The 19,154-nt window shown below is 46.2% G+C and overlaps 1 protein-coding gene across 1 annotated transcript in view; it reads right to left on the minus strand.

Moving 5' to 3' along the window:
- Positions 1 to 14,164, minus strand: part of TESMIN (testis expressed metallothionein like protein) — a 38,035-nt gene extending 23,871 nt beyond the window's left edge. Inside the window, exons 1-5 of the mRNA XM_060017555.1 lie at positions 13,688 to 14,164; positions 10,074 to 10,232; positions 7,930 to 8,050; positions 5,998 to 6,074; positions 3,141 to 3,232 (exon numbers count right to left, since the gene is read on the minus strand). Coding sequence (XP_059873538.1) covers positions 3,141 to 3,232; positions 5,998 to 6,074; positions 7,930 to 8,050; positions 10,074 to 10,232; positions 13,688 to 14,164 — 926 coding nt within the window. The remainder of the gene's footprint in view (positions 1 to 3,140; positions 3,233 to 5,997; positions 6,075 to 7,929; positions 8,051 to 10,073; positions 10,233 to 13,687) is intronic.
- Between the last annotated feature and the right edge of the window lie 4,990 nt (positions 14,165 to 19,154).

The following is a 19,154-nucleotide window of genomic DNA, read 5'->3' on the forward strand; positions in this document are numbered from 1 at the left end:
TTATTCTTCGTCTAGTCTAGTTCTCTCCTTTAGAGAGAGGAGAGTTGCAGCCTTCTATTCTCATGGGTGCCTGGAGGTGGCAGATGTGGCTACACTGCTCCTGGCCCACCCACCCTGGATCACACATGGGCTATTCAGGGGAAGGGGACATGCGCACAGACTTCACTGCTCTTGCCCTCAGCCCTGCCTCTAAAATGGGGCACGGGGTGGCCTGGCACTACCTGTCCAGAGGAACCAAAACTCTTCTCTTTAAGAATGAGGTGGAGGTCCATGGAGACACTCCAGTGGTGACCCGCCACAATTGTGGAAGCAAAGAGGACAATTCACTGAGTACCTACAGTGTCAGGAAGATGCCAACAGGCACTGACTAAGAGATCACCATGTGGCCAGGACTGTCATAAGAGCTTCAGGGGAACACCAAAAAATATATATATTTTTAAATTTACAGTGCCTGTTCTAGAGGAATCCACCAAATAATTTGGGACATGAGGTGATATATACAATTGAAAAATTAGAGAACAGAAGATATTATATAATCAACTATCAAATTATATGATACTGATTGTAAATGACACAAAATTCAGGGGCAGTTTAATAGAGATGTAAAAACAAAACAAACTACTTCTGTAAGAAGTAGAACTTGACATTGACTTTCAAGGGTGTGAAGTTTTTTGTTATTCAACAAAAGGATGTTTCAGTTGAAATAACAGCACGAGCAAAGACACCACATCAGGGATGAGCACAGAGCGCCTGAGGGGACAGTAAAGGGACAAGTTCCTTGTAATGGACTAAACTGGGAAAAAACTTCCATGGCTCTAATAATGTTTGACTACTCTTTTTGCCAATCTGAAGAGTAAAGGGTTAGAAGAGATCTGGACAACTCTGCCTCAGAAAAGTATTATAAATAAACTGTACCACAGTTGAGATATGACCTTATCTTTAAGAAAAAATTTCCAGAGAAGCGGACTCTTGCATATTATAATGTTCATTATGTCACCAAAAATAAAGGCCTCAATGATGTAACAAAATTCACATTAACGCCTGACTGATAATCAGATTATTAAAGCTATGCAGAGTGACAGGACGTGAATTTTTATTCATATGATAAGGTAGTTAATAAGTTAGCCAGTTCACCACCTATCTCTAAAGAATGACGATTGGGTGAATTCACCCATATGGACTGCTGGCCGTAAGGCCCAAGCTGGCCTACTTTTACGTCATCTACTATTTTAGAACGTTTAAACAGTATTGGGCTGACAGAATTTCCTTTCTGATGTCTTCAGACCTAGCTTGACCCTCTTATCTCGTGGAAGTTTAAAAAAAAAAAAAAAAAAGCCTAACAAAGAGATAAAGAGGTCTAGCCAATTAGTTGTGGTTGGGAACTCATACAGAATGAGACAGGCAGCAAACAGTTTTCTGACAGCTCCCTCACCACAAATAATAAATTGGTAGAGATTCCAGCACACCGTCAGTACCATGGATGTTGAGATGAAAATCATCTGGCTGGTTCAGTGGTGTGACATCAAGTAATTATTTGCAGCAAAAAAATACGAAAACAAAGCTCATGTTGTTCCTGGCACATCATTTATAATAGAAAAATATTTTATGACCTGCATAATTCCTTCACACTAGAGAAAACCTAGTAGAGACTGGGAAGAAGGCAGGGGGAGGGTGGGAAAAAGGAGAAATACACTGCAGTGAAAACTTCCTCACTACTGCTCCTCTGTGGAAACGTGTGCCAGCTGCAGCACAGAGAAACCTCAAATGGCACTGTAGCTCTGAGAGCACACACTTGAACTAGTGTTAGAAACACCAAGTTCCCTTGAATGCGCTGGACACGCTAAAGCACGTGGTGGTGCAATACTGTTGGCCAGATGCTCCCAGATGGCAAGAAAGATGAAGTGAGTATCTTCAGGACAGTAACGCCCTGGGTACATGGTGTAACACTATGCTGGCAGTATTACATAGCAGCAGAATCTAGAGGCTGCCCACAGAGTTGTTTTGTCCAGAAACATTAAGAGCCGTGATTCTAGAACCAATTACAGCGACAGCAGCCATACCCTCGCTGATCCATGGCGCAAGAGTGGAGGCAGGAGAAAGGCTCCTATAGTCTTAGTCCATCAAATTAAGTGAGAGTCATTGACCAGCTCCGCAACCAACAGCTAAGACCGAAGCAGCAAGTCACACGAGCAACCGACACTCTTCAGCGACGTCGCGGAGGTGGAGTGTGACTGAATCCCAGCCAGTCTCCAGAACTCCACCTGAGCCTCTCACACTGCCCCGGACAACCGTCCTCACACTCAGCAGCGCCGCGGTGGGGATGTGCCTGATGGTGGACACTTCAGGAGCCCGGAGGCTCCAGAGGCTACAGTCTACGTTTCCTAAATTGCCTGCCCTGACTTCTTTCGGGTCCTCAGATGTACATCTGCATTAGGCTGTGTGCCCCAAAACTTCGGAAGGCAGGAAGAGACTGATCTCCATCACCAACGAAAGGGTTCCGTGAACAGAAAGGGCTGCCCCATCTACTAATAGCACATGAATGTTACTCTTTAACTCAACAAAGAGTTTCAACCGGCTTGGTTAGTTTAATTAGTTACGATTATAGACATGACTTTAAAATGGCAAGACGAAGCCCCAGATAAGAGCAGCCACGTCCACCTGGAGACTGTGTGCCTCGGCCCCTGCCATTGAACGTGAACTGACAGAACAGGGAAGGCAGCGGGCAGAGGCAGCCATAAAGGCACATAAAGACTGCCGTCGACATTAAGTGACATTAAGTGACTGCCACACCATTACTTATGCTGATGACAGCAAAAAAGAAACGGCAGCTAAGTTTAAATCAACGTGAACTCAAGACAGAGCTAGGAACGGCAGCAAGTCTCTGAAACAATGACAGCGGACGGTGGACGGAGAGTGGAAGCAAATGGAGGTTACAGACCAGTCTTTCCAGCAGCCACAAACCAGACACGCGCAGCAACACTGTTAGTGCACTGCTGAATATAAACATCATATTTTAGAAGTCATAAAGGTTTTCAGGTAAAACTAATTTTAAAACTCAGGAAAAAAATCACAAATGTACCCAAGAGCCTCTTAAACTCTTACATTAAAGTAAGTGACAATTGATTGCTTTTAATCCTTACCTAGCCGAAGTCATTTTTGGTGGTCCTGGAGGAGTTGATCCCAAAAGGAAAGCAGACCCGTTGACTACGGATGGTAAGGCTCCATTATCAAGCTGTGTAAAGTCAAAGGCAAGCATGATTTGAATTAGTATACATTTTGAGTTTATTCCCGTCAGCCCCTAGGTACAGATAAAAATGATTCTTTTTCTTCTAGAGGTTTACATCACAATCCCTTTACATTCATCCAGGCCTTATTACCACCATGATTCTGCTAACACCTGAGCAGGTTCCAGCCGAGGCTTTTCAGCAGAAGTGGGAGGAGCCCAGCCCAGTCATCTCACCCCGCCTGACCACAGGATGCCCTGGGGTGAGAAAGCCCTGACTGTGGACAGAGACAGAAGTGCGCTGTGGATTCTGGGCCGGGCCATCCACAAGCTGGCAAGCAGTGCACACAGCTGTCAGTGGGCTGGCCGGCGACATTGCAATGGGCATCCTTTTCATTTTGATGAACTACCAACTGTGAAATAAATTCAACTACAAATTTCTGTAAGCTAAAAATGTTCTTTAATTATTATTATATTCTTAGTACAACACAAGAGATCTTGACATCTGAAGTCTCATTGGCAACCATTACTTTTTCATCTAGTCATAAAAAATTTTGTAGTCAATTTTAACAAATTCAAAAGCAATGTCATAATCTCTGCATCATCCATGTCCTTTGCTTTCTCCGTTCTCATTTTCCTTTATATTATCCATTAGCATGGCTCACAGGGAAAGGAAAGGGTAGCATCATCAACACTGACCTAATTTTCTTCTTATCAGAAGCTTGAAGAAATTTAAAGTGTTGAATAAATTTAGGTTTTGAGATTATTTGTATATATCACAGTTAAACATCCTATCCTTGTCCCTGAAAACTTGAAATTTAAAAATAAGCTTTATTTAAGAAGCACAGTCTTGGAATTCCCTGGCGGTCCAGGGAATTAGGACTTAGGACTCCGTGCTTTCACTGCCGAGGGCCTGGGTTCAATCCCTGGTTGGGAAACTAAGATCCCACAAGCGTGAGGCCAAAAAAAAAAGAAAGAAAGAAAGAAAGAAAAAGCATGGTCTTAGAAAAACACATTTTATTCATCTTCCTTCTTTTCTCTCTTCTGCCTGTTTTTAAATAGTGTGTAATCCCTGTTGGGGCCTGAAGACACTGAGAAACCACTCTGGGTCCAACTCCTTCATTACAAATCCGCCCCCCACCCCAAACCCCGAGTCCCACTGAGAAGTCACCCCCAGGACCTGCCCTGTTGGGTCTGGCCGAGAGCTGGGGGGCTCTGCTCTCCTCTCACTCACTTTACTGGAGGGAAGTGTTCACAGGTTACTGCAACTGTTTCCTTTGCAGTCACCCAGACACCTAATTATTGGGCCAACATCTCCAGGTGGCAGTCCAAAGTTTTGCATTCTTTTGAAGAAAGGATTTCACAGTCCTTGGGGTTGAGACAATTCTTTGCATAAACCAGATACAATTGCTCTTTTTCTCCTTTGCTTATTTAGCCCCAAAGTAAAGCAGAGAAAGAGAGATGTCTTTTCAGTACTACATAGGTGGTAAATCTAGGGCAGCTTTATACTAGAATCCATGACTTTCCTCGGCAATGTCGAACTGCCTAGGATGGAAGAAATAAAACCTAAGAGGGTGCTTCCCCGTCATGTCACCTGGGGATCTTGCTAAAATGCAGTTTCTGTGTCAGTGAGTCTGGGGTGGAGCCCGAGATCCTGCATTTCTAACAAGCTTCCTAGTGATGCCCACGCTCCTGGTCCACACACCGCACGCACTTTGAGTAGCAAAGAGCTGAAGAATATACAGAATCGGGGTTTGGCAAGGAAGCCGGGGTTCTAGGGTTGCAGCAAAGGCATTGCTAAAATAATTACCCCAAGGTCCACACTGGATAAGAGGTCAGAGGAGCCAAAATGAGGTAGGTCTAAACACAGCCAAGGAAAAGAGGGGAGGGGCAGAAAGAGGGAGACTATGGTCCAAAGGGGCCTTTCAGTGCACGAGTTCAGTGGTAGAAAAGCAAGTCCAACGTGTGCCTTGCTGACTGGGGCTGAAACCATTAGCAAAACAAGACGGGTGGTGTGGAGGAGGCAAGGAGGTAGAGGCCTACGTGCAGCATCAACAGAGACTTGCATCAGGCGCTCATAGCATCAGGCTGACACTCATCTCCGGCCCTGATTAACTCCTTGCCCCTCCTGGCTAATAAATACTTCATTCGAGAAGTATTTATTTACTCACTCAGCAAATATTTCACTCTATTTATACCCACTGCCTCAGAGATCTCCTCTAGTCTCGTGGCTTTAAATGCCACCTCTGCGCAATGAGCCACAGCAATGAGAAGCCCGCGCACCGCAGCGAAGAGTAGCCCCCCGCTCGCCGCAACTAGAGAAAGCCCGCGCGCAGCCACGAAGACCCAACGTAGCCAAAAATAAATAATAAATACATTAATTAATTTAAAAAAATACAACCCTAGACTGTCAAAACTGAAAAATTAAAAAAAACAAGACTTAAGGAAAAGAGCACATTTTTCTTATAATTATATTTAATCTATGCATATTACGGTGTAATCATAAAAGCGTTTTAAACTTTTTTTTTTTTTTTTTTTTTTTTTTTGCGGTACGCGGGCCTCTCACTATTGTGGCCTCTCCCGTTGCGGAGCACAGGCTCCGGACGCGCAGGCTCAGCGGCCATGGCTCACGGGACCAGCCGCTCCGCGGCATGTGGGATCTTCCCGGACCGGGGCACGAACCCGTGTCCCCTGCATCGGCAGGCGGCCTCTCAACCACTGCGCCACCAGGGAAGCCCCCTATTGTATTTTTTTTTATTAAAACAATGACTCACTTGTTGTGTAATGAGATTTAAATTTGCTGGTACTGGCAAAAATCTTCCTACTAAAGTAGTCATGGGTTTAGGGACATCTGTAAGGAAGACAATTACAATTAATTGATAGCATATATTGTTCCTCTCCCACTTGCACATGGAAGAAAGTACAAAAATGACCATGTATCCTGAGTTGGACATGTGCAAAATCATTGCCACTTATCTTGATCCTATTTATGTTTTCTATAAAACCTTTCTGGTCAATGTTTTTGGGTTTTTTTGTTGTTGTTTTTACTTATTACACCCTTTTCTTTGTCATAATGCTACTTCACTCGAGCTTCCAGGGATAGCTATGCTAAAAAATGCTGTCAGTGCCCAGGTTCCCAAGCTGTGCACTAAGGTGCCCTCCAGTGCTGCCCCGAACTCACCAGGGACGCGCTAGGCATGTCACATTTTCAAGGAGAGCACAGCACCATCTGTAGGACGCCACATGAACTACTTTCAATTTACCTGCACTCTTCTTCAAATGGTTACTAACTAATCAGGATGTAAATACTTATTAGGCTACTGGGACCAAACTACTTAAGACTGGAACCGATAGGTATTCTTTGGCCTCAGGGTGCCGTGCAAAACATCCCTGAGACACTAAGGTCCCTGTGAAACTCTATGTTTGAGTCAAAGTGGCCAGAGAAATGTGTCTTAGTCTCCTGATTGCCCACCAGCTGAACACATTTCCTGCTCCAGGCTTGTGCATTCTTTGAATGATGTAACCTTAAGACTTCGGTAACAGAATGCATTTATTTTATGGTGATATTTAATGTGTGCACAGCAAAACAAAGGAGACTGGGCTGGGGGGGCAGTTATGATGACATGACAAGGAAATAGACTTGGAGAGCCTTATGTAAATCTTCCTTCTGTAGGTGATCTAAAGGCATTAGGATTTTGTTGTGTTCCAGAAGGAAGGGAATTAGGAAAGAACCCTTCTCTGCCTGTAGAGGAGCAGATGCAGCTCTGACCCGCAGGGAACGGAGCCGGAGAAGCCGTGGCTGATGTGCAGCAAAGCGCTCCTGAAGGCGCTCTGCACCATAGAAAAGTAAATGTCTGAAAGGCATGTTCCCTGTCCCTGGATAAAGAGACCACCAGGATGGAATGGGAGTCACACTCTTTCTTTTTGCACTGGGCTCCAAAGGCCCGTTGATATGACATTTGGATGTAATACTGATTTAAATTATTGACAAGGTCCGTGAATCATCTGATAATGAGAGGCTCTGGTTAGGCCAAGCTTTAGAGTAACGCAATTACGTATACAGTACACATAGGGGCCCAGTTTTCAAGTATTAATGTCTAACCTTTGTAAACACAATCCTAAAACTGTGTCATTTGGCCTTTCTTTAATCATTCCTAAGTCATTTGATGGTAATCAAGTACTTATAGATCATTTATTACTATCGCACCAGTTTAAAGACGATTCTGAGTAACTGAATGGCAGATAAATCAGCATTTGATATAGTCATTTCAGAACTCATGGTGATTAAAGCAGGGTGGCAGTTCTCACTGACTACATGAAAACGTTTACATTGAAACATATGCAGTTTTTACCACATCTGAACAGTCAACCCGCCGCCCAATCTGCGAAAGCTTGATGTTTCAACCCAGGTACCTCTATCCACAGCACTCATGGGTACAAGTAGTCACCTGGTAGGATCACAAAGCTCTCTGCAACTAGCAGAAGGAGAGGAAAGCTATCCAAGAATTTGAGATTGTCAGTACAATGCACATAAATTAATCTCTAAAGATATTTTTTTCTATTCTTAGCTCACTCATATGGGCTATGGGGATTGCCAAATTGCCTCACTGCCAATTTCACTTTTACTCTCTATACAAAGCCAAACATAGTCACTTACCAACTTCCATGTGATATATGACATATTTTTCTATTAATTTACTTTGTACCTGACTGTAGATAATTATTTTGGTCTTGATACTGAGGAACCAAATGAAGTGCTTTTAGTTCTCTTGTGCCACAATTGTCTATACACAGCATTTGTGTACCCCCTTTCAACTGATATATCACCTAAAATGAAAAATAATGATCAGGTTTCATTTTTCAAAAGATATCCAGTAATATGAACCTAAGTAAACTTAAATCTGAGAACACAGTTTTAATCCAGAATTTAAGTTTTCATGGAAAGCGGTTAACTGTAGACATGTTCTCAGTTTCCTACCCTGCAACAACGTGCTCTCTGGAGGTACCACAGGGCAAAACCCCTGGGAAATGTCTTGTGAGATGTGCTTAGTGTGTTAAGAGAAGTTCCTGCTCACGCCTTTCTCTGCGGGTGTCTGGCCCTTGAGGTTTAGGGTAGGGAACAGGTGACTGTGAGCCCGAGCTTCCGTCACCTGTCCACGTGCTCCGTGGTCATCGTAAACGGAGAGAGTGTGCCGATCCAGACCCGGCCCCATTCAGGTCCAGTGAACTATACGAAGGACTTTGCCCCCCTGACTCCATCTCTGTAGCTGACCAGATACTTAGAATAATCGTCAATTTTACGGCAGCTGTTCTTTCCTGCCACATGCACATGTTATTAGTTAACATGTAGGGTGTTTTTAAAATACCCACTTATTTCATTTCCTACAAGTGCGCTTTAGAAAGGTTAACCCTAAGATCACCTAGTTGGGCTCCGACCATAAATACGTCCTCAGTGAGCCGGGTGAGTTGGCCGGTCAACCACACCAGTCAGCCCTGTCCACAGGGATGCAGCTTGAACATGAAGGTGAGAGAAGTCACTGTTTCTGCTTGCACATAGCTTCTAATTCGGACGGTAAAACCACAGATACCCAGAGAAGCTATGGCTTCTGCTGTTAGGTTGCCTTTGGGTTTCCTAGACAGGAAAACCCAAATAACCATAAAGGATCAATGTTACCAAAATAACACACACAGAGCCTACGTTAATGAGGTGCTGATCACTGGGTCAAACCTTCAGATCATCCTGACGGTGGATAAGAGGCCAGCATTCATGTTTGGTTGGAATTTTATTTGTATGTGGAGGATAAAGTTATAGCCACAGACACACAGGTGCACAAACTGGGGGGAAAGGCTCAGAGTGGACCTTCCAGACCTCTGCCTGTTGCACAATTCTGGGCTCTGCCCTGTCCCTCCTGGGAGCCTTCTAACATTACTCAGGAGGCTGGTGGAATTGGAGGAGCTCTCATCCTGCTCACCTGCTCCAGGTGTCCTGGAACAGCTCTGCTCTCAGAACGCATGGGCCTGAGAACCATGGACAGAGGCGAGTACTGGTGTATGCCACAGCTAAGCTCATTTTCCAGTATTTTCTAGTTAAAGTATATGCCTTAGGGCTAAGGTCTCCTTTATCGGAATAAGGAACTGATGGGGGGACGGCAGATGTTGGTTCTCCGGGCTCCGCTAAAATAAAGCTTGGGGCTGGGCTCCCTAGCTCCCCCCACTTCCCAGTCCTCATGACACCGAGACCTGGAGTCCTCAACGTACCACTTACAAGAAGACTATGTAACATCTCTGTTTTCTTATCCATAAAACGTAGATAAAAACAATGCATACCCTACAGAGTTGATAGAGGATTACATGAAATTACAAACATGCAAAAATATCGCATAAACCACAAATGTTACTGATTACCTATCTTACATGCATGTTAGTATCAGGAATTTGGAGGCAGGCAGGAAGGAAAGCAGCCTCTGTGCTGCAGCCACAGAACGGGAGCTTCACCATCCCAGCAACATGCCAAACCATGCAGCTCAGCCAGCTGCCCCGTTCCCGGGCCAACCGCTGGTCTGCACGGACTGATGTCACTTACGGCTTCTCTCCTTAACAAAGAGAGCGGTGTCCTAATCTCTGTTTGATTTGCTAAGATCAAGTAGAAATGAGAATCTTAGACGTGACAGAAACATTACAAAGGCTCTAATTATATCCCTCTTTTCATAGATAAGACAACCAAAAATGCTGATACGACAAGTAAACAGAATGAAAAATAATGACTGAAAATATATTACTGTTGACTTAGTAATGGTAAGGGTCAAACATTTGATATGTTAGTCAGACACATTTTCTTTGGCATAATTACCATTGGGTTAGAGTCTTTCTTATGAGAGCCCCCAGAGGCATCCTCTGCTTCTTGTGCTGTTGGGAACTTGCAACAGGACTCCTGGGCCGGAAGGCTCTGAAAAGTTGCTTCCTCCAGATTGTTACTTGCGATAGTACCACCTGCTTCCTTGATTTCAACCTAAAAAAGCAAACGTTATTTTAGAAATCACATTTTGGACGTTGTACTTTACAGTTGCATAATACAGAAAATTCTTTGCAGAAGTTACTTTTTTTTTTTTTTTTTTTTGCGGTACGCGGGCCTGCGATTGCCGCGGCCTCTCCCGCCGCGGAGCACAGGCTCGGGACGCGCAGGCTCCGGACGCGCAGGCTCAGCGGCCATGGCTCACGGGCCCAGCCGCCCCGCGGCACGTGGTATCCTCCCTGACCAGGTCACAAACCCGTGCCCCCCGCATCGGCAGGCGAACTCTCAACCACTGCGCCACCAGGGAAGCCCCCTAGAAGTTACATTTTTTAAGTAAAGAGCAGCCTTACCCTTAGTGTCCTCTCTCCCCAACTATTATTCTCTCTCTGGGGCAGCAAGATGGGGTGACAAGTCCTCTGACCAGCCTCACTGGGGATCAAGGACCCCGAGGACAAGGACCATCTGCCCACGAGGTGTGGAGATGTGATTTTAACGTGGCCCTCTTGCGGCTTCAAAAACACAGTATAAGTAGCTTGAGAAGACTCTGCAGTTGGTCAGCTGCCCCTTGAGCTCCTCGACAGCCCCCTACTCCAAAGGGGCTGCTGCCTCATGGGACCTTCCTTAAAACCGCGTGAAATGCTGCTCCTCTATGGCCGCTTTCGGAGCACACTCACTAGGCTGTATTAATGTTCTAGTCTATTGTTTGGCTTTTCCATCAAGAAGCCTGACATCCTTGCTGATGTTTCAGTAATATTTATATTGTAACTTACAATGTATTTAGAGTAATGTTTATAAGTAAATAGTAGCACTTCCCTAACTGAATGGTAGGACAATAATTAACATGAAAACAGTGACGGTAGGGAATAACTGCCAACTTTAACTTTGTTTTTAAGCTATCCTCTGCAACGACTCAGTGACACACCGGCAAAATTACCAAAAATACGGAGAGATACCAATGATGTTACTGAAAATCAACAGAATTTAAAAAACTAAAAAGTCTCGATGATTAAAAAAATAATAACCTTTAGATTTAAGTGTTTTAAAATCAGGGTGCTTCTTTTTAAGATTTGATAATGTGCGGAGGATTGGGAAGCAGCAGTCAACCTGCACTCACATCATCTCTCCCTCCCCTCCTTAACCTCCACCTGCCCAGACTGCCTATTAGAGAGTACAGGTGAGCTTCCCCAGAGGCCAGGAGGCAGGTCATAAAGTCCTTCAAAGAAGAGTGATTCTGTGATAACTTTCTGAAGACCTCATATAAAATCACAGCACAGACAACTATCTTTCAAAGTGTGGGTGTTGACTCCAAACTTGGAGATCGTCTAACTTAAAATCTGGGATCTAAACAATTAATAGTTTTCATGGACTGCCAAATCCCTTAGCACAGCAGACTAGCATCTAGGTATAAATGTTTCAAAAGACAGAGGAAAGTTTAGCTATATTTCAAGTTATAACTTTATTTAGATATTTCAAATTTTATAGAAACGTAGAAAGTTTTCAATTTTCCTCTGCTTTCTGCTTTGGGGAATTTGTCATGTACACATCATCAAAGTTTATTTTTATTTTTAAAAATTATTTATTTATTTATTTATTTTGGCTGTGCCGGGTCTTAGTTGCAGCACGCGGGATCTTTGTTGTGGCGTTGGAACCCTTAGTTTCGGCAGGCATGTGAGATCTAGTTCCCCAAGCATGGATGGAACCCAGGCCCCCTGCATTGGGAGCACAGAGTCTTACCCACTGGACCACCAGGGAAGTCCCACATCATCAAAGTTTAGATTTAACTTATCTCCCTGTAATTAACAAATACTTATGCAGTAAATATATCAATTCCTCAGCCCCATGCAACTGATATCTGAACTACTTACAGTATAGTGAAATCCTATTTTTACAGAATAAACAGAGGTCAATATGTGGGAATGAATTTCTAGAAAAAGGAAATTAGCAATTAACCCTGAATATTTACTGAAAAATAGTTCCACTCTGTTTAAAAGACAAACATGTCCATGCTAAGTCTTTTTCATTTTATTAATGAATTAGGAAATTGTCAATAAAAATTCAAAAAAAACAAAGAAATATCATCCAAATAGTCTCTCCTTTATTTTGCTAAAATTGAATTACATTTAAAGAGAATTTACTATTTTAACGTGAGCTAGTTCCTTTCCTGCTCTGGTGAATGCTCACTGAGTCCCCTTGGTACAGGAAGGGAGCCGTGCGAGAACCAACAGGCAAACGGTGCTGGGACACACGTTTGGTCTGGTGGCAAAATGGAGTGTCTGACATTTCAAGCCATCTGAAAAAGATTCCGAGGAAGACCTCTGCACCAGCTGAAAGCTGGTGGGACTAGGTGTGCTCTCTGGTTTCTCTAGGCCCCAGCCTCTCCTCCCCACCTTTCCTGTCACTAAGGAGCAGTGATTATGCTCAAAGAACACCAGAAAACAAATCTAAGCTCCTGCTGCTACGGCTTATGATATGCAAACAAAGTCAGGCTCCAGCCATCTCAACACCAATTCAAAAATGTTCCACAAAAGCTTAATTTATGACTTACTGAAATGATTTAACAGCTGAGTAATCTAGTTTTCCAAACTAGATCCTTTTGAGGGGCCAGTACACATGTCCTTACAATCCTTTGTTTCCTTTAAAACTGATTTGTTCAGCTTCAGCAAGAACAGAGCAGAAAAGGGGAATTCCCTGGCGGTCCAGTGGTTAGGACTCTGTGCTTTCACTGCCCAGTGTCCGGGTTCAAAATAAAGAGAGAAACAAACAAAGCAGAAAATTGCCGGTAGTTATCCACAGCCAAAGAGCTGGCCGACAATTACCATGAATTCGTGGAGACTCTGATTCATGTTACATACGCTTGAGGAACAACCACTTAGTAGCAGAGGGAAGCCCTAACACCTTGATTTCAAGGCTCACCAAACACAAGTGCTAACTGTGAGTCCTGGCTGTGAGTTACAACCCTTATCAATCTAAAGCGGAAAAATGTAAAAGCCGGGCACGTGAAGACTCCCACTGCATTTGTTTTCACAGACACTAGGGTTTCTTTCCTAAAGCCACTTTTAAAACTTCCTAGGGACTTCCCTGGTGGTCCAGTGGTTAGGGCTCCGCGCTTGCACTGTAAGGGGCACAGGTGGGATCCCTGGCTACAGAGCTAAGCTCCCACATGCCTGGCTGCAAAAAAAAAAAAAAATCTACTTGTTTCCCTCCTCTTTTGTTGTATGATCTCTGCTGGGTTAGGCCAGGTTTGAACCAGGGACCGAGGACCTAATTCACCTTCAGGTAGAATGGCTTGGCTGGATAATGCATCTCGCGTTTAGCAAGGGATGCGCCCTGCAGGGAATGAGTGAATCCGATCAGGGATGCTACGGACAAGAGAAAAATCTTGGTAGAAGCAGGAAGTCTCCCGTCTCCACTAGGGCAGGGGTGCAGGGGGTACTGTGCGACGTGGATCTTACTGGAATCACGCGGACGCCGGGGTGGGCGGCTCCTTCCCTGGCCCAGGTGCCCAGGGGCCCGACAGCAGGACTCCTGTGCGGGGTCAGCAGGGAGGACAGGAAGTAGAGGTTGTAGGCTTGCGGCTGCTGGGCGGCGGGAAGAACGGCGTCTTCCAGGGGATTGAGTTTGGGAAGACTCGGGAACTCCCCGCGCGTTTCCTCATCTCCGTTCTCATCCACCAGCAGCTCCACTTTGACTTTGCCCTTGCAGTCCCCGTCGAGCGGGGCGTTGAAGGCGTGCAGCAGGGGCTCTTTGGGGTCCGCGGAGCCCAGGTACGCGTCTTTGAAGACGTGGAACTCGTCTGCCTCGTGCTTCACCGACACCGGGGTTTTCAGGGGAAGGTTTTCAGGAACAAACTGGCTCTCGGCGCTGAAAAGGTCTGTCATCATCTCGTCCTCGGGGCTGCACATGCCGCCCAGCAGAGGGGCCTCTTCCATGTCCACTGGGGGCACCCGGGCCCGGGCATCGCCCCGCACGCGGCGCGAGGGGGATCCGGCGGGAACCGCACACCTGCAACGACGCGGCCCAGTCAGGGCGGCGGCCCCCACGCGCCCCGGCCGCCGACCCAGGGGGCCCGCCGCTCCCGGGGATCTCACCCGGGGGGGCCCGCCGCTCCCGAGAGGCCGGCCTAGGGGGCCACCCCCCACCCCGCACCGGCGAGGCCGACCGGAGAAGGGGCCCTGCTGGCCCGACCGGCCGACTGGGACTGAAAGGGGCGGAGGTCCGTCATTCCCGAGGGGCAGACCTGGAGGTCCCGCCGCCCCTGACGGGGACGACTGGAGAGGGGGTCCCGCCGCCCCTTCGAGGCTGACTAGGGGGCCCACCGTCCCCCTCCCCTCTGCAGACCCGAGGCCGGGCCGGGGACTGCGGGGAAACCCGACGGCGGCCGGGGTCTCAGGCACCGGAGAGGCGCCGAGTCAGGACTCCTCAGACGGCGCACCTGTGGCCCCGGGAGCTGGCAGAGCACCGAGCGCGAGGGCGGGGCCGAGCAACTGGCCGTTGGGGAGGAGGCGGGGCCACGGACTGGGGCAGGGCCAGGGGCTCGCGGAAGCGGGGCTCGCGGAGGTGGGCGGGGCCAGGGAGAGGCGGAGGCGGAGGCGGGGCACGTGAGGCGGGGTCAGAGGGTGGGAGAGGTTGGGGGTGATGCGAAGGCGGGGCGCAGAAGTTAGTGGGGGCATGGGCGGGTCCCGGAAGTGCGAAGGGATAAGCAGGGATGGGGGCGGGGGAGGCGGCCCCCGTGACAGTGCTGGAGGGTGGTGGGCGGGGCGAGCTGGGCGGAGTCGGGGCCGGAGGCCAGGGACCGGCCAGTTGAGGGGAGGTGGACGGGGAAGGACACTCCCGGGACCAGCAGCTCCAGGCTCAGGTGGGGAACCAGAAGCCCCCAGGCCAGTCTGAGGCAGCGCTGGCTGGGACTCCCTGGCTTGACCTCAGACCTTAATCTTGACCGTGTATTTTTTCTGCCCCTCAGCTCCTCAGGACAGAGCCCGGCCAGCCACGGAGCACCGCGGGTGGGTGGACGGCCAGGGATCGGCACATGCAAGTTCCCAACCTAGCGTGCACTTCAGGTCCTTGGTGCCGGAGCTTGGGAGGAAGACTAGGCGTCTCTTGTCAATGTAAGCAACCCAAGGACTCCGGGCTTTCACTGCCAAGGCCCAGGGTTCAATCCCCGGGTTCAGTCCCTGGCTGGGGAACTAAGATCCTTCAAGACCCTCGGCGCGGCCAAAAAAAACAAAAAAAAGTAAGACATTCGCTTTCTAATCTCACTGAAAAAATACGTTCCTAAATCAAACAGTAGTAACCAAGGCACACCAGCACTATGCACTATTTGGCTGTACACTTCAGCGTTCAAGAAATCGCAAGAAAATTTTGCACAGTCGACAATCCGGAAATTTAAGGCACAGCTTTAAGTTGCTGGGACTTTATCTGAAAAATTATAATGGGACATTAAAAGCTGACATTAAAAGAACATAATGTAATTAAATTCTCACTGTTGGAATTTTCCTACCATGTGAACGACTTAAAATATATTCCCAGCCACTAGTTCATTGCAAACATACCTGCCTTGAAATACTGTCCAGTTCTTGGAGAATTCATTTCCTGTGTGCCTATGATCTATAGGGCAGGACTCCATAGAAAGCTTTAGTTGCTTCTTCAGATTAAAATTAGGACAGATTTTTTCTTTAGTTATACAGAATATCTGTAATTTAGGATTTTTTTTTATAGTAGGTCCTTGTCGGTTATGTTTTAAATATAGCAGTGTGTACATGTCAATCCCAAACTCCCAATCTATCCCTCCCCCACACCCTTCCCCCCAGTAACCATAAATTCCTTCTCTAAGTCTGTGAGTCTGTTTCTGTTTTGTAAATAAGTTCATTTGTATCATTCTAATTTTTTTTAGATTCCACATATAAGCGATTTCATATGATATTTGTCTTTCTCTGACTTACTTCACTTAGTATGATAATCTCCAGGTCCATCCATGTTGCTGCAAATGGCATTATTTCATTCTGTTTAATGGCTGTGTAATATTCCATTGTATATATGTACCACATTTTCTTTATCCATTCATCTGTCAATGGACATTTAGGATTTTTAAACTTTATAATGGTTGGAAAGTGATATGCATTCAGTAGAAACCACCGGACCTGCAGGCTCAGCAGCCATGGCTCACGGGCCCAGCCGCTCCGTGCCATGTGGGATCTTCCCGGACCAGGGCACGAACCCGCGTCCCCTGCATCAGCAGGCGGACTCTCAACCACTGCACCACCAGGGAAGACCCAAACTTCAAATTTTGAATTTTGCTCTTTTCCCAAGCTAGGGATATGTATGCTCCCTTCTAGTGATGCTGGGCAGCTCTCAGACACGCAATCACAAGGATAAACAACCGATACATTTACCACCATTCTGTTTTTCACTTTCAGGACAGTATCAATAAATTTCATGAGACAGTCAACACATTATTATAAAATAGGCTTTTTGTTACATGGTTTTGCCCGACTGTAGGCTAATGTTTGTTAGTATTCTGAGCACAGTTCAGGTAGGCCAGGCTAATGTTAGGCTAATGTTAGTATTCTGAGCACAGTTCAGGTAGGCCAGGCTAATGTTAGGCTAATGTTAGTATTCTGAGCACAGTTCAGGTAGGCCAGGCTAATGTTAGGCTAATGTTAGTATTCTGAGCACAGTTCAGGTAGGCCAGGCTAATGTTAGGCTAATGTTAGTATTCTGAGCACAGTTCAGGTAGGCCAGGCTAATGTTAGGCTAATGTTAGTATTCTGAGCACAGTTCAGGTAGGCCAGGCTAATGTTAGGCTAATGTTAGTATTCTGAGCACAGTTCAGGTAGGCCAGGCTAATGTTAGGCTAATGTTAGTATTCTGAGCACAGTTCAGGTAGGCCAGGCTAATGTTAGGCTAATGTTAGTATTCTGAGCACAGTTCAGGTAGGCCAGGCTAATGTTAGGCTAATGTTAGTATTCTGAGCACAGTTCAGGTAGGCCAGGCTAATGTTAGGCTAATGTTAGCATTCTGAGCACAGTTCAGGTAGGCCAGGCTAATGTTAGGCTAATGTTAGTATTCTGAGCACAGTTCAGGTAGGCCAGGCTAATGTTAGGCTAATGTTAGTATTCTGAGCACAGTTCAGGTAGGCCAGGCTAATGTTAGGCTAATGTTAGTATTCTGAGCACAGTTCAGGTAGGCCAGGCTAATGTTAGGCTAATGTTAGTATTCTGAGCACAGTTCAGGTAGGCCAGGCTAATGTTAGGCTAATGTTAGTATTCTGAGCACAGTTCAGGTAGGCCAGGCTAATGTTAGGCTAATGTTAGTATTCTGAGCACAGTTCAGGTAGGCCAGGCTAATGTTAGGCTAATGTTAGTATTCTGAGCACAGTTCAGGTAGGCCAGGCTAATGTTAGGCTAATGTTAGTATTCTGAGCACAGTTCAGGTAGGCCAGGCTAATGTTAGGCTAATGTTAGCATTCTGAGCACAGTTCAGGTAGGCCAGGCTAATGTTAGGCTAATGTTAGCATTCTGAGCACAGTTCAGGTAGGCCAGGCTAATGTTAGGCTAATGTTAGCATTCTGAGCACAGTTCAGGTAGGCCAGGCTAATGTTAGGCTAATGTTAGCATTCTGAGCACAGTTCAGGTAGGCCAGGCTAATGTTAGGCTAATGTTAGCATTCTGAGCACAGTTCAGGTAGGCCAGGCTAATGTTAGGCTAATGTTAGCATTCTGAGCACAGTTCAGGTAGGCCAGGCTAATGTTAGGCTAATGTTAGCATTCTGAGCACAGTTCAGGTAGGCCAGGCTAATGTTAGGCTAATGTTAGCATTCTGAGCACAGTTCAGGTAGGCCAGGCTAATGTTAGGCTAATGTTAGCATTCTGAGCACAGTTCAGGTAGGCCAGGCTAATGTTAGGCTAATGTTAGCATTCTGAGCACAGTTCAGGTAGGCCAGGCTAATGTTAGGCTAATGTTAGCATTCTGAGCACAGTTCAGGTAGGCCAGGCTAATGTTAGGCTAATGTTAGCATTCTGAGCACAGTTCAGGTAGGCCAGGCTAATGTTAGGCTAATGTTCGTATTCTGAGCACAGTTCAGGTAGGCCAGGCTAATGTTAGGCTAATGTTCGTATTCTGAGCACAGTTCAGGTAGGCCAGGCTAATGTTAGGCTAATGTTCGTATTCTGAGCACAGTTCAGGTAGGCCAGGCTAATGTTAGGCTAATGTTCGTATTCTGAGCACAGTTCAGGTAGGCCAGGCTAATGTTAGGCTAATGTTCGTATTCTGAGCACAGTTCAGGTAGGCCAGGCTAATGTTAGGCTAATGTTCGTATTCTGAGCACAGTTCAGGTAGGCCAGGCTAATGTTAGGCTAATGTTAGTATTCTGAGCACAGTTCAGGTAGGCCAGGCTAATGTTAGGCTAATGTTAGTATTCTGAGCACAGTTCAGGTAGGCCAGGCTAATGTTAGGCTAATGTTAGTATTCTCAGCACAGTTCAGGTAGGCCAGGCTAATGTTAGGCTAATGTTAGTATTCTCAGCACAGTTCAGGTAGGCCAGGCTAATGTTAGGCTAATGTTAGTATTCTCAGCACAGTTCAGGTAGGCTAGGCTAATGTTAGGCTAATGTTAGTATTCTCAGCACAGTTCAGGTAGGCCAGGCTAATGTTAGGCTAATGTTAGTATTCTGAGCACAGTTCAGGTAGGCCAGGCTAATGTTAGGCTAATGTTAGTATTCTCAGCACAGTTCAGGTAGGCCAGGCTAATGTTAGGCTAATGTTAGTATTCTGAGCACAGTTCAGGTAGGCCAGGCTAATGTTAGGCTAATGTTAGTATTCTGAGCACAGTTCAGGTAGGCCAGGCTAATGTTAGGCTAATGTTAGTATTCTGAGCACAGTTCAGGTAGGCCAGGCTAATGTTAGGCTAATGTTAGTATTCTGAG

Source organism: Delphinus delphis, chromosome 8, assembly GCF_949987515.2.
Source record: "Delphinus delphis chromosome 8, mDelDel1.2, whole genome shotgun sequence".
NCBI classification, from domain to species: domain Eukaryota; kingdom Metazoa; phylum Chordata; class Mammalia; order Artiodactyla; family Delphinidae; genus Delphinus; species Delphinus delphis.